The following is a 15,037-nucleotide window of genomic DNA, read 5'->3' on the forward strand; positions in this document are numbered from 1 at the left end:
TTAGGCCTACGGAGCATCATTTTTCTTCTTCTTCTTTCTTCTTCTTTTTCTTTGATGTTGGTTCACCTTGTTCTTGTTCTGGTTGAAAGAACTCGAGTAATCTGGGTTGAAATCAAGAAGTGACAGGGTGCGTCTCATTCCACCTAGCAAAGGCATCTAAGCATTTCCACATCAGGTAATGGCAGGGCAAGCCAGTAGTTGTGATGTCCTAAACTGTTTTTTTGGCTCAGAAGTCCACTTTAAATGATCATCAATTGTACTGGTGAGAAAGACAAGGTATAAAGACAAGTAACATCCGTGCCATTGCTTGGATAATAAAGTGAAGAATATCACGGTGTAAGAGACTGACCAGCCGCAGAATTTGCTAAGGCTGATTGGCTGACGATGCCTGGGTTAAGAGGGAGACAGGGAAAGGTGAGAAGATTAGCCAGGAAGTGATGTCAAAGACTGATAATCCATTTCTCAGAAGGAGGCGAGACCGTCCGAGGCTCCTCCCCCTGACAGACTGTCGAGGGAAGATTATTTAATGTCAATATGAGGATACTTTGATTAAAAATGGCGCATTGCTGTCAAGATCTTTGCAAATCAAAAGCTATTTTTATTCAGCTGACCTAAATCGGACGACCGACAAAGCGACACAGTCAAGCATCGGAAGTAGGCTACTCCTCAGTAGAACTGAAGCTGACTCCAGTCAAATTAAGAGTGAAATGTATGTCGCTTGGATTTGTGGGGTTAAAGGTGCTTTCTAGGTCAGAGATGGAAGGGAGTTTGTGCCTTAAGTACTACTCAGAGATCTGTTTGAGTTTCTCCATAATCCCACAGATACACAGTATCTAGTGAATATGAACAGAGTATTGTTTTATACCAAAGTCTATGCTTTCCCTGTGGCTACATTTGGTGTCGCTAAATCAAAAGAATCAAACGTTCCAAACCAACAAAAACAATGTTTGAATGGTAAATCAATCAACATTAAGTTTACACAAGGCCCTCCAGTATACAGGTATAACCGAGAAGTACTTCATTGCAATTTACCTCAATGGTTACACATAAGTCCATGTCATGTTTGTATAATTTCCGTCATGATATGTATGTCATCGACCTCCCCTGCCCTCATTTATAAGATTAGCCGCTGTAAATCTCTATCCTCTGATATTTTCTACAGATTATAGTCATTAATCAGAGATGGCAGAGCAATGAGGACCATTCATGTAATCAACTGTACTGTAACACTTTGAGAATCCATCCACAGCAGTATTATTACTGAGAGGCCAACAAGGTTATAGGGCCACTTTCCTCCACTGTCGTTTTTCACACATCAGGATAATTCACTGTTCACAGTTCAGTCTCCACTATCAAAGCCCTTCATAAGATCTATGATTTGCTCTCTTCTCGGTCAACATTCTTATACAACCAAGAGAGCAGTGGCCTTTTACTAATGTTTGTCTGGATTAAGTCTATCAATGCAATGTATAGTAGGACTTTAGCTGCATTGACTCTACTGAACAGTTACATGGATCACAGTTGTAGATGATATAGATTATCCATTGCCTGGCTGGTTGCAGTTTTGTTTTAAAAATAGCTAGGTTTTGTGTTTGGATGAACACACATACTCCCTGATTTGAATAATGCCCAAATTATACTTTTAACCAACCAAGCAGTCACTTAAGTCAATATAAATGTCTCTATTACTCTAAGAACTGTGATCATTAGTGTGTGCATGGGTCCGGTATGGTTTGATTTCACATCCCGTACAGAGCTGAGAGTTTACTGCTGAGAGGATACTGTCATGTGACCTGTGGTTTTACATTTTCCATTCTTGACACTGACGCACAGGACTGACACTGTGGGTGCTTGGGAGGATGTGCTTCATAAAACCTATCAAGCACACCTTCACACTGAGAATGTACGCCTATGACAAAGAACTGCTTTTATAAAAACATGTAACACTAAACAAACACATTGTCAAACTGGTTGTTCAACAGCATGCCTTGTGACACTGAGGGGAGGTTGAAAGGGGCACAATTAGAGTAATCCAGTCTATATTTATGCTGCCAAACATTGCTGGCACGATGGCTATCTCTGCAGATGATCAGTCAAGTTTTTTTGGTATGAGAACAATGTCTAGTGAACTTGTTCCTTTTGAACTAAAGTTCAGTCCAAGTTGCTGCCATGTTAATGGAGTTTTTGTAACAATTCATCCTTTTCAAAGTGAAAGGCCCGTTTTACAACATAGTTGAGGCACAACCCATTCTTATCTGGTTGTAAGTTTGAGCACTGATTTGGACAAAGACTACAACAGTTATTTTGTCAATCTAAAAGAACACCAAAAGTAAATAGCTTAAGTCTTTGAAGCTACAAGGCTGGCTGAGGAATGCTTTGTGGAGGTTGTATCAACCTCAATCCAGTAACTGCAGCATTGAAGTGACTACACACAATCAGCAAAACATCTAGTCAAATGGTACTGTATTTCTTAACATCTGCAGCAAAAAATGTGTGGGAACATAAAGTTAGAACGAATTTAAGTAATTTATTGAAAAATGCTAATAGTAAGGATAGATCTTCAAAAGTGCTTGTATAAGTCATTCTTAATTTGATAACTGTATAATCTACAGTTGTAGCAGCTTTTTATAGTCTCGATGCAACAGCAGTTGCCTTGGTGAACAAAGTGTTCAGACACTTGTGTTCCCTTATCTCTGTCAGTGACTTGAACAGTGTGCCATCATGATCCACCACTGCATTTGCATAACCTCAAAAGACACCCAACTGAACACAACGTTCTCAACTGACATCTATAAACTGTTTAGTGTCTGGCAGGAATGTCACAGAACTGTGGTAGAGGTTTCGAACGTACAAAAATGCCTAGACAGAACACAAACACAACAAAGCAAAGACCGTTTTCTTAAAAACAACTGTTTTATTTTCAATTAACAAAGTCCAATACAGGTTTGAAGCAAAACCGGGGAACACTGGTAAATCTCAATATCATTGTTTCTGTGACAATCATCTCAAAGGATGACTATAAAATGAAATAGTTTTAGAGCCCAGAGGGTGAAGAGAAGAAAAAAAAAACCTCTAAATTATGCAGAACAGTTTAGAGAAAAGACAGCTATTTGACAAACTGAAAAAAAAACTCCATGATCACAGAACCAGGGGACGATAAAAATGATTTATCTTTAGGATTTGTCCCAGATACGACAACAGTAGATCCAAAAGCTAGATTTTTTCTTGCTCTATTTAGTAGTCCAAATTTAATAAAAAAGAGCACAAAATGAGAGTTCAAAACAATGAAAACAAAACCATTTTAGGTTCCTATATGTTTATTGTATGCACCTTCCTGCCAAAGCAAATTCCTTGTCTGTGCAAACTTTCATGGCGAATAAATCCCATTCTGATTCTGATGATAATTTGGTCAAACACTGATACAATACCTTTCCACCACTTGCACTAGAAAAGGTTGTATTTCTTTAAACTTTGTAATAATTGACATCTACTGCCAGGTTCACATTGTTATTGGGTTATTTATGTAGGAAAATAAATTGCTGTATAAACAGATTTAATGCCAAAAGGCACCCTATTTATTGTCCTGTAAAAGAATGCAAAGCCTTTTCCGACCAAAGAAATACAAATTGACCTACTGCATCACTGTCAACTTCTCTTTCAATAAAAATAAGAGATTCTATGGGTCTGTCTCCTGTTCCTCCATCAAATTGTAGAGAAGACTGATGGACAGTTCATGTGAAGAAAATCAAGTACAGACCATAATCAGGTATAACATAGAAGACTGAAAATGACATTTGCCATGTGAAAGGAAAATTAGGAAGGGAAATAAAGTACAAATTTTAATAGGTTAATTGTCGTACTACCAATTCATTTTATGTTACTCAAAGATATAGACGACGCATAATGTTAAACTTGCCAAAAGTGATCACGAGAGTAGATCAAATCTAAATCTTTTTAGGCGTTTAGGTCTACTTTGAACAAAATATCTAAAATAATATTGTTTTATAAAAATAATGGACTGGGCTTAAAAGGTAGGGAACTATGTTAAGCAATCTGGGGACAGATTTTCAACATTTCTCAATCATTTGCTAATGCAGCAGATCATAAAACGTCTGACATCTGAATTGTGCACACAGCAGACAATTAAACTCCTTTTCAGACACTTGAAAACTGGAATAAAGAGTGCCAATAATATCATAACATGACTAGGGGTTTGAAAACCAAGATGTGGTTCTCTCTAAATAACAGAACCTTCATTTATTGGCGTAAAATGTGTTCTGCAAATGAGCAATTACGGATTAGTTGAAATGAGTTCATCCACCCATGTAAACACAATTGTTTTCTGATACAGAAAAAATTACTAAGTGGACAATGTGTACGGGAAGATAAAATGTCTCCCAAATGATCTTTTAATAACAATTTCCATCATTTCAAGACACCGATTTTCTTGGATATCCTTGTAGGGACAGGTATTTATAACAAAATAAATCTTTACTGTTTCATTGGAGATGGTTGAAAAGGTGTGTACATGCATCATTGTGATTGCATTAATCAAGCCTACTCCCCATCATTCCATGAACAGAGTGCTGATACTGAAGTCTTTACATGTTTCAACAAAGAACTACACGAGGCTCTGTTAACGAGTTCTTGTGACTGAAGCAGCTTTCAAATACTCAAAAGGTTCTGCCTGAGAAGAACAATTTGAAGAAAAAAAACTAATAAAATACTTATCTTTTCATATTTATACCAGTTGCTGATAGAGTAATTTGTAATAAAGTATATGTTACTATTTACTTTAAAAAAATCTGAAGCAGTTTTTATCTTGGCATTTTGACACAAAATATCCACTGGGATATTTACATGGGAAAACCTTTTCAAGCAATAAAACAAGCTTACACCATGGGTTGCAACAGAATACAAACAACTTTGCAGAAATAAAGGAGGTACAGAATTGCATAGCAGATTAGAAGAAAATGAACAGGAAACTGAGCTTTTTGGTATGGTGCGGCAAATTTCATCATTGACATTCTCCTCTATGTACATAAGTATTTCCGTGTCAAATTCATTCATAGTTTTACTTGTCCACAGTAGAGAAGAGGTTTAAGTCTGCATGTAATGCTTGACAAGGGAAAAGCAGGAATCTTGTCATCTTGTCCTCTGTTCCTGATTCTATAGGAGTCTACAGGAGTCTTTTCAAGAAAAAGATTATACTTTGTCAAAAGTGCCATTTTGCTACATTTACCAGCTGATCCATGGTCTGTTACTAACACTTAACACACTTAACACAAAAAAATGTGTCAGACCCCCCCCCCCCTCCCCCAATAGCTTTCAAATTGTGAGTTTTGGTCACATGGACACACACAGACACGCGCACTGAGACACACACACACACACAGAGACACACACACACACACACACACACACAGAGGGACACAGACATAGAAGGAGGAACCAGAAGGTTGTCGGGGAGGAGAAACAAAAGGGTAAAAAAAAAAAAAAAAACGGAGATGCACTCAAGGGTTATCCGCTGTGTTTTGACATTCCAGCTGGTAAAGTTTTAAAAAGAACAAGCACCGTTAAGAAAAGGCCTCTATGTCTGTGTCCTCCGCTCGGGGGGAGAGTTCAGCAGTTTCCCCTTGATTCTGTGCTCCCACAAAAGCATGAGAGAAACAAAACTACATTCAGGCTTGCCACTGCTCACAGTCAGTCACAGTCGCTGAAATGTTTTCAGGTTTCGTCCGCGTTCCGTCTACTAATTTCCTCTCACGGGAGGGGGGGGAAGTCTGTTAGTAGACAAGACACCGCCTTTAAAAAAAAAATCATTTCATCCTTGAGTCCAAGCACAAGTTGAATCTCTGTTTTCAAGGAGCGAGGCCCCTTTTAGGTTTTGTCCGAATCCCAAACGCGTGGAAGGGCCCTCACCGTCTCTGCTGGGCGTAGACGGGGTGTGCGAGCGTCACATTAAGAGAGTCGTTGTGCTGAACCAGCGAGGTGTGCTGGTAATGAAGGACCAGTTCTTTCAGGGAGCTGTACAGATTGTAAGGCTCAGCAAAGCCGTATCCTGAGGGCGTCTTGTTGATGACACAATGCTTCACCTCGCCGTCCACACTGGAGAGAGAAGACAGAGACCAAAAAAACAGAAACATGACAAGCTGCTCTGTGGGGGGGTGGGGGGGGGGGGTGGGCGACATCATCATTCAATGACTGAGTATTTATAAAAGGTGTTTGGGAGAAGCCGAGTCTGGTTGCTTTGTTTACACCGCGAGTTGGACTGTGTCGTAAAAGTACGCAAATGCAACGTGAGAGGGGTGGGAAACAAACGTACACAACACTGCAGGCGTAGCACCCGGCTTTGCTGCTGTCTCGGACCAGGAATGTTCCGTCTCGCTTTTCCCGGAGGAGAACCTCGGCCTGCGTCCGGTTGAGGTTGCCCAGCTTCCAGGAACGCTCGTCGTGGTGAGGAAGGTCCTCGTCGTCCTCAACCATAGAATATTGACTGGGGGGGAAGGAGAAGAACGGGAGGGAAACGAGTCAGACAAAAGGGGTAGAACTGTGCTCAATATATATTACATTTACATTACATTTAGTCATTTAGCAGACGCTCTTATCCAGAGCGACTTACAGTAAGTACAGGGACATTCCCCCCGAAGCAAGTAGGGTGAAGTGCCTTGCCCAAGGACACAACGTAATTTGGCACAGCCGGGAATCGAACTGGCAACCTTCTGATTACTAGCCCGATTCCCCAACCGCTCAGCCACCTGACTCCCCTATCAATATTTAGGGCTTCCCCCCCACCCCCCAATGTTTCCCAATCCTGCGTGTCATTTCAGGGGAACTGGACTTACTCCTCTGTGTTCTCGTTCTTGATTCCAAGCCACTCGTTAAGTTTCTTCTGCCTGACGCCTTTCTGTGTCAGCCACCTGAAACACACATAGCGCACCAAACCCGTCAGACACAGGTACGGAGACCACAGACTGGCTTGAGCCTTGGGTGCGGTAGCGGAGGGAGGTACTTACATGAGGTACTGATCCCTGGTCTTGCGCAGCTGTATGAGGTCAGGCTTGATGCTGTTCATCCTCTTGTCGATCTCTCTGTAGTCTGCAGCCTGCTTCTTCAGGTCCTCCTCTAAGCGACGCTTGCTGTCCACAATCTCGCTGATCCGAGACTTGAGTTTCTCGTAGTTACCCATGATCCTGTGGGGGGGGGGGGGGGGGGGAAGAGAGAGAGGAGGAACCGTTTAATTTCAAGATTTTGTCTTTTGACCCGTGCTCTAGAAACGCTGGACTGCAGAGTGGGTGTTGCGAGGGGGAGCTTGGTGCTCACCTCTGGATCTCCTTGTCGTTGCCTTCTCTCCTGAACTTCTCGATGTACTCCTTGCTGTACCTCTCCTGGGTCTGGCACTGCTCCTCGAAGATCTTGATGGTTTCGTTGAACGCCTCGATCGCCGTCCGTTTCATTTGGATTTCCTGAACGCAGACAATGAAGAAAAAAGCCGTCGTGAGTCGTCTGACGACGTCGAAATATCGCCGAGCGTTTTCTCCTATAAGGACCCTCTGACCTAGCTGCAGGGAGAGAGAGAGGAGGGTCTGACCTGTGAGGTCCTGGTGTACTCCTCGTACAGCCGGTCGTACTCCTTGTTCTTCTCCTGATACTGCAAGTGATACTCGTGAAGCTTCTTCCCCACGGCGTCGATGTTGTCCTCCTTCACCACCTGATCCTGAAACGGCACAGGACGTTAGAAAGTCTTGTCTAAGATGCCGTAGGGTTTTTCTTTCTCTGTTTTTAACGCGGGGGGGGGGGGGGGTCTTCCCCGGCGGCGTGGCCCAGGGTTAGGGACTGCGTTGCGTACCTGCTGGTGTTTAGAGACGGGGTACAGCAACTTGACGTCGAGCTTGGGGTTGTACTGAGCCAGAGACTCGTTGCGATAGTGGTTGATGAGCTCCACCACCGAGCTGAAGGTCAGCGGGTCCGAGAAGCCGTACTTTCCGTCTCGGTGGAATATCTTGATGAGCTTATTGTTGCCTCCTTTCCTGTAGAGGACAAGTTAAAAAAAATAAAAATGTTAAAAAAACAAACAACAAAGCACAAACAGCGGAATCGAACCCGGAGCCGCTAGCGTTAAGCCTACGGCTCGTATGGCACGTGCTCTACCCGGTGAGCCACAGGGGTGCGCCCCTGGGCTGGGGGATTGGTGGCGGTGCAGGGCAGGGCCTCACCTCAGAGTCAGCGTGTAGTCTCCGTGCATCTTGGTGGAGGCGTCTCGGACCAGGAAGGTCCCGTCCGCCGTGTCCCGCAGCTTCTCGTTCACCTCCTCCCGGGAGATGTCCCCCCAGTACCACTCTGCGTCTTGCAGGACCATGTTGTTGTTCATCCCGTTGTTAGTCACGGGTGCAGGCTTGGGCGGCTTCGGAGGTAGGGCTGTGTGCAGATGAGGGGAGAGAACAAACCGGATGCTGAGTACACGTGTGACACTAAAACGATCCCAGCAGCACAGCAAGAGAGAACTGATGATTTTGGGGCATCCGTTAAATCACTGCCGAGAGAGAGTGGGAAACATCAGTCTATTTGCTTTGGACTTAATTGAATAGGCCCGCAAATCTGTGGAAAAGCATATTCAAATGGACAGCCATATCATTTACATTTAGTTATTTAGCAGACGCTCTTATCCAGAGCGACTTACAGTAAGTACAGGGACATTCCCCCGAGGCAAGTAGGGTGAAGTGCCTTGCCCAAGGATACAACATAATTATTGCACGGCCGGGAATCGGTCTGGCAACCTTCTGATTACTAGCCCGATTCCCTAACCGCTCAGCCATCTGACTCCCCATATCAACCAAATGAAGCATCTGCTCCAGTTAGGTCTTATTGCCATCCCACTGTCCTCTTTCTGTTCCTCTCCCCTCTCTCCCCTTAATCTTTTCCACTTAATTAAACCGGGATGAAAGACTGCTGCTCCTCCCCCTGTGAGGCAGCATGAGCGAGGCAGCGAGAGGCACAGGCAATCATGAGTCAGGGAGAATGGGTTTCATTCAGGAAAGAAAAAACCTCAGGAAAGAAAAAACCTCCCTCCACCATCTCCAATCCCCAAAGGTGAGACGCAGTCATAAATCACGACGGAATAATAGGTGCGTCTGTTGTCCCAATTACACCAGAGATTATCTCTGTCTTTCTGCAGCGCAATAAAAAAAAAAATACCGCCATCCGCTAGATGGGATGCAGAAGTAGTGGCAAGCAGAGATATAGCTCAAACCCACAGAACCCCCAAAAATCCACAGTAAATCACTCTGTCCTACGAGTAATATCTGCCCTCGAGTTTAAAACCCATCTGAATTACATCACGTTCACATTTAGAAACAATAAATTCTCCTTCTTCTGGCCCGGGGGCAGGACTTTGTAAATGCGGTCCCACTCAGGGCCAGGTGTGTATTCTCTCTGTGCTGGCCTCTGGAGAGGGGAAATCACTCAATAGAAATGGCCTCATCAAAAAAGCTCTAAGTGCTGCATTGTATTGGTTCATCAGCTGAGGGACATTAATCTGCAGGGGCTGGCTTTCTGGCTGGCTGGGTGGTTGGCTTTCTTGCTGGCTGGCTTTCTGACTGGCTTTCTGGCTGACTGGCTTTTTTGCTGGCTGGCTCTGGCTGGCTGGCTGGCTGGCTTTCTGGCTGGCTGGCTTTCTTGTTGACTGGCTGGCTTTTTTGCTGGCTGGCTTTCTGGCTGGCTTCCTGGCTGGCTTTCTGGCTGGGTGGGTGGCTGACTGGCTTTCTGGCTGGCTGGATTTCTTGTTGACTGGCTGGCTGGCTTTTTGCTGGCTGGCTTTCTGGCTGGCTGGCTTTCTGGCTGGCTTTCTTGTTGACTGGCTGGCTTTTTTGCTGGCTGGCTTTCTGGCTGGCTTCCTGGCTGGCTTTCTTGCTGGCTGGCTTTCTGACTGGCTTTTTGCTGGCTGGCTTTCTGGCTGGCTTTCTTGTTGACTGACTGGCTTTTTTGCTGGCTGGCTTTCTGGCTGGCTTCCTGGCTGGCTTTCTGGGTGGCTGACTGGCTTTCTTGTTGACTGGCTGGCTTTTTTGCTGGCTGGCTTTCTGGCTGGCTTCCTGGCTGGCTTTCTGGCTGACTGGCTTCCTGGCTGGCTTTCTGGCTGGGTGGGTGGCTGCAGGTCTCACAGGACAGGAAGAGGGGGCAGAGCTGAAATGGCAGGCAATTTTTAACCCCCAAATCTACGCTCCCTTTGTCCGCTGCCTCTGCATTAGGACCCTGTTAGGACCTTGCAAGGCACAGCACAGGAAGACCAGAGACAGCTAGCTAGCTGGGTTAAGAGAGACAGTACACTTTACTCTACATGTTCACCGACAGGAGGGGTGGGTGGGCGGGGGGTGAAAGCAGAAATACACAGACCACAACACTGGAAACAATTTCTGAAACAAGTGTTTCAGAAAGCCTGGCCATACACTTCCTGTAACACAGTCCACCAGCCCCCAACTGAAGACATTGAGAAATAGCTGTAGAGGATTACAAAGTAGGCCCGTCTATATTCTGCTGTCTGAACTGTGAGCTCTAAGCCCCTATATCAGTCTGGCTTGTTCTGAAACCTTAAGTCTCAGCCAGACTCGGTTTCGTCATTCACCAATGCCAGTTGTCCTACCTGGAGGGTCCATCTCTATGTAAAACAACAGATCAGTCCCAAACTCCAAGTCCTCCATAATCCAAAAGCAGTGGTGTCGCACATCGAATCAACGGTGAAACGCTTCTACGCTCTGCAGATCAGAGGGGACACGCCAGCCCCGGTGTCTATGTAAGACCGCCTTGCAAACCCATGTGAAAAGCAATAAAGGGCAGCTTGCTTGGTAACGTGCTACCTCAATTACCACAGCCAATCGCGCGGGGGGACTGTCATCAACCCCTCTTGCATCTTTCGTTTCCCGAGAACGATGATGTCATTTTGAAAACTCACTACCTTCTTTTCTTTTCTCTTCTTTTTCTTTCTTCGTCCCAGACTCCTGTCCCCTATCACGCATCAATCTGCTCTAGCACAGCTCAGAAGGTGCCGGTATGAACCAGAACGCGGACTAAAATAGAGTATCTCCGTGGCGGCCTCGGCGTGCATCTGTCTCGATGCGAACCTAAACGTTCAACATCTTCTCTTCACTAGCGCAGAGAGGAGGGGGGAAGAGGACGTGCGGCCTCTCTCTCTCTCGCTCTCTCTCTCTGCCTCTCTCTCTCTCTCTGCCTCTCTCTCTCTCTGCCTCTCTCTCTCTCTCTCTCTCTGCCTCTCTCTCTCTCTCTGCCTCTCTCTCTCTCTCTGCCTCTCTCTCTCTCTCTGCCTCTCTCTGCCTCTCTCTCTCTCTCTCTCTGCCTCTCTCTCTCTGCCTGTCTCTCTCTGACTCTCTCTCTCTGCCTCTCTCTCTCTCTCTCTCTCTCCCTCTCTGCCTCTCTCTCTCTCTCTGCCTCTCTCTCGCTCTCTCTCGCTCGCTCGCTCTCTCTCTCTCTCTCTCTCTCTCTCTCTCTGCCTCCCTCTCTCTCTCTCTCTCTGCCTCCTGCAGGCTGCTCAGCCCCTCCTCCCTGACTGTGTCGTGCGGCGCTCTAGTCCATCCCCCTTCTGGCTTGCAGACAGGCAGGCAAGCTCTGCCGCGCTGCAGCAGCACGTAGCCAGCCTGTAGGGTCCTAATGCCCGGGCCGTTCAGCGCTGCCCAGGGATCCGAAATACGCCAGTAATCCCGGTGTGTGACAATCCAGCGCGCAGTCATCTCAGAGCCAGAGCTGAGAGCCACTGAAATAGCTTCAGTTCTCAGTAGGTTTAATAGAGGGTGGAACGTGGTCATCGTCAACCCCAGCCTAGTCTGGGGGGGGGGGGGGGGGGGATTCTTTCCAAACACAGCATGGGAGTGATGAAATAGGGCCACATCGACCAAAAGTCAATAAACCAGATAAAACCTTATCTCAACGATAAAGTGTAGAGCTAGGTCCAATTCTACAGATATCCGTTAAAATCCCGGTCACATTTTGTAAAATATATACTATATCTGTTTGGTATTTTTATTTTCTTTTACAAATATTGTCAGGCCCTAGGACAACGTACACATGTTTGTGTACAGTATAGAAGGAACAAGGTCCACAGTGTAATATTGCACTCAAGCATACCTTTTTCACGGTCATCATAAATCACCTGTTTTAGGACCCTTTTAAAAAGGTCCCTTCCAACACAACGGTCTAAATGGAAAATTCCGCACTGTACTCCGAAGATAAATCAGAATGCCTCTTGACCCCACAGACCGACTGACTGGTATATGGGCCTGTAAGAACAGCCCTTAACAGTTCTACAGCAGCAGGAGAGAGAGAGAGAGAGAGAGAGAGAGAGAGAGAGAGAGAGAGAGAGAGAGAGAGAAAGAAAGAAAGAGAGACAGAAAGAAAGAAAGAGAGAGAGAGAGAGAGAGAGAGAGAGAGAGAGAGAGAGAGAGAGAGAGAGAGAGAGAAAGAGAGGTTGAGATGGAGAGATCCTCCCAGAGGAGAACCTGTTTCCTGACAGCTCCAGTGACTGGTCGCCAAGAAACCGGTCCGCTCTCATTTCAACACCATAGCAGTCATTTCAGTTTGTGCCATTTCAAAAACCGCCTTGACTGGAGCCTAAAACTGCTCGCAAAAATCGAGACAAGTGACGGCATAGACCCGTCAAACCCTCACACTTACGTTGCAAGTTGTGCATGTTCTGTCGAATCACTCCACAACAGTATTGTGCTCCACCTCTCAAAGTGTATTAAAATCCAGTAGGTTTTTATATTTCAAGTCCTCCAGGAAAGTTCCATTCTGTGGCTTTAAGCACCAAAAGCTGGATGGGGTTCTGAAGGTTCTTAGTGGGGTGACGGCCGTGCGCGGTAAAATCCAGTTAATCTGTTGGCTCTGCGGCAGGTGTAACATGCGACTGCCTGCCTGCTCAGCTCCTGATCTCTAGACAGAGGAGTGAGCGTGACGGCTAGGTCCACGTGCCTCTCTCTCTCTCTCTCTCTCTTTCTCTCTCTCTCCCTCTTTCACTCTCTCTCTCTCTCTCTCTCTTTCACTCTCTCTCTCTATCACTCTCACTCTCTTCTGTAGCAGCGCCAGGTCGAGTGCGTGCAGGGAGGAGGGGGGGGGGGGGGTGGAGGAGGAGGGGGAGAGTGTACTTGTTAATGATAAGTCCTAGCTGCTCTGCCTACTCTGAAACCCGGCCCCAGCGCCAACAGAGAATTCAAGCTTCCCCATACCACCACCCTCTGCCCCCCCTTCCCTCTCCCCCCCCCTCCCCTCTTGCCCCCCTCTACCCTCGCCCCCCCCTCCACTCCCCTCTGCCCCCACCCCTCTCTCTCCGTCTCTCTGTTTGAAAAGGGCGGGGGAGGAGTGTTCAGTCTTATGATTAACTTGCACAGGTTCAAATATTTGCTGAGCTAGGCACTTTGAGGCAGGGAGGGGCATTTGGAGCAGTCAGGGAGAGGGGGGTGGAGGGTGAGGGGGGAGGAGGGAGGGGGAGGAGTGTCGCCCTAGGAAGTAGGAGCAGCCGTCCCACTAACAAGAGGTGCTCTGTGGAGCAGACCAACTTTCCAGCCAACCAAATCTAAGTGGGCCTTTTGTCGCTTACTTAAAATAGGCTCCCAGTAACTGGGAGGAGGCATTCAGACACACACACACACACACACACGTACGTGAACACACACACACACGTACGTGAAAACACACACACGCGTGCTCTCATTCATAGAAACATACACACACAAAGTTGTTCACACGTACACACACTCACACGCTGGGCTTTTTGAGAACTTACACATGTTCAACCTCAGAAACACAGCCTCGCGCTGAGACGGGGTGAGATCCAGCCAGCTTGAAACATCTACACATCTGACCAGTTTGATATGAGCATGTGTGGTGCGGTAAGAGAGTGCCTTCGTGTGTGTGTGTGTGTGTAGGAAGAGTCCCAAGTCGACTCAAAAGAAAGAAAACTAGGCATTTACAGTTGGGTCTTGGCCTCAACTGCCGCCCACTGTGCACGGCCTGCCCCATCGCCCCACTGCTCCTGCAGGTGCGAATTACCGACAGCTGAGAGTGGTCCATGCAAAGGGACGCTATAAATAGGCCCTAACAGGTAATAAACTGTTTAAACAGGCAGCCCAGGCCTGGGCCTCTGGTCCAGCCCAGCTCCAGACGGCGCTTTTAACTAGCGCTGTAAAAACACAACCGTGCCACGCAATTTTCTGTACTCCGAAACCACCACACTGGCAGATCCTCCTGGGACTGGAACTTAGACCGGCAAGCCTCGGAAACAAAACCGACCTTGTGCAGGGTAGGGTGATGTTTTACCTGTTAAGGAATTACTCTATTCCTCGACCTGTGTGTAAAAAAAAAAAAGCAGGAATTCCCCTGGGAGCCCAATTGTCGACTTGAACTTTGACTTATTCAAACAAGGTTTCATATTCAAATGTACACAAAGTATGTTCAGACCCGCTTCCTAGGGGCTTTGGAAATTACATCACAAATATATGGTGGCCTGTATCCCTCAATTTGCAACATTGTTAAATCCGAAGCTGATCCCTGCTTGTCCCAGGATACTTAGTCTGTTCCAACACCATGTTATAACACAGTCAGGATTTATACCCCCCCCCCCCCACTAAACTAGCATCAAAAGACGCATGTAGTCCAGTTCCTGTTACAGAGAGGGCCATGGAGGTCCGAGTTCTGCACGTAGCCATGGAAGCTAGTTTTGATTCCCCTGGTTGGCATGCCAACAACGCAGTTCTTTCAGAGCCGTGCAGACCTCATCCGGCATGCGCCGAGTCCAACGTCAGGCCTACGCTGGAAGCCAGGTCGAGGGTGCTCCTGTCTGCTCTGCTGCAGCAAGGCGTCTACGACACAGGTCCCCTGCTGTTCTCTACCCCCGCAGCCCTTCGGTCACTCTGCCGAGCCCCGCCGCAGTCTGAAATATGCATCTGGCCATTCAGCCGTCTCACGGCCCACGCACGGCATTCACAATGGCGCGGAAGTCTAAATCGGTCGTTGTTGGGCTTTAATGGTTTTCGCC

The 15,037-nt window shown here is 46.6% G+C and overlaps 1 protein-coding gene across 2 annotated transcripts; it reads right to left on the reverse strand.

Moving 5' to 3' along the window:
• Nucleotides 1–2,894: 2,894 nt before the first annotated feature.
• On the reverse strand, nucleotides 2,895–12,951 carry pik3r1 (phosphoinositide-3-kinase, regulatory subunit 1 (alpha)). 2 transcript variants are annotated; one of them, XM_062483780.1, is made up of 9 exons: nucleotides 12,679–12,951; nucleotides 8,217–8,418; nucleotides 7,850–8,030; nucleotides 7,592–7,717; nucleotides 7,324–7,466; nucleotides 7,017–7,193; nucleotides 6,846–6,920; nucleotides 6,326–6,496; nucleotides 2,895–6,108 (listed from the first exon to the last, which is right to left on the reverse strand). In XM_062483780.1, exons 1-9 carry the CDS (start codon nucleotides 12,692–12,694, stop codon nucleotides 5,919–5,921), a joined length of 1,281 nt encoding a protein of 426 aa, XP_062339764.1. In that variant the 5' UTR covers nucleotides 12,695–12,951; the 3' UTR covers nucleotides 2,895–5,918. The 2 variants fall into 2 exon arrangements, with proteins under 2 accessions (XP_062339764.1, XP_062339765.1); XM_062483781.1 differs by lacking the exon at nucleotides 12,679–12,951 and adding an exon at nucleotides 10,860–11,206.
• Between the last annotated feature and the right edge of the window lie 2,086 nt (nucleotides 12,952–15,037).

Source organism: Osmerus eperlanus, chromosome 18, assembly GCF_963692335.1.
Source record: "Osmerus eperlanus chromosome 18, fOsmEpe2.1, whole genome shotgun sequence".
Classification (NCBI taxonomy): domain Eukaryota; kingdom Metazoa; phylum Chordata; class Actinopteri; order Osmeriformes; family Osmeridae; genus Osmerus; species Osmerus eperlanus.

Bases quoted from the DNA above. Each gene is read 5' to 3' on its own strand.
- pik3r1 (XM_062483780.1), bottom strand. The intron at 7,467-7,591 runs GTCAGACCCTCC...GTCTGCGTTCAG, and splicing joins AGTACACCAGGACCTCACAG to GAAATCCAAATGAAACGGAC. The intron at 6,497-6,845 runs GTAAGTCCAGTT...CTTCCCCCCCAG, and splicing joins AAGAACGAGAACACAGAGGA to TCAATATTCTATGGTTGAGG.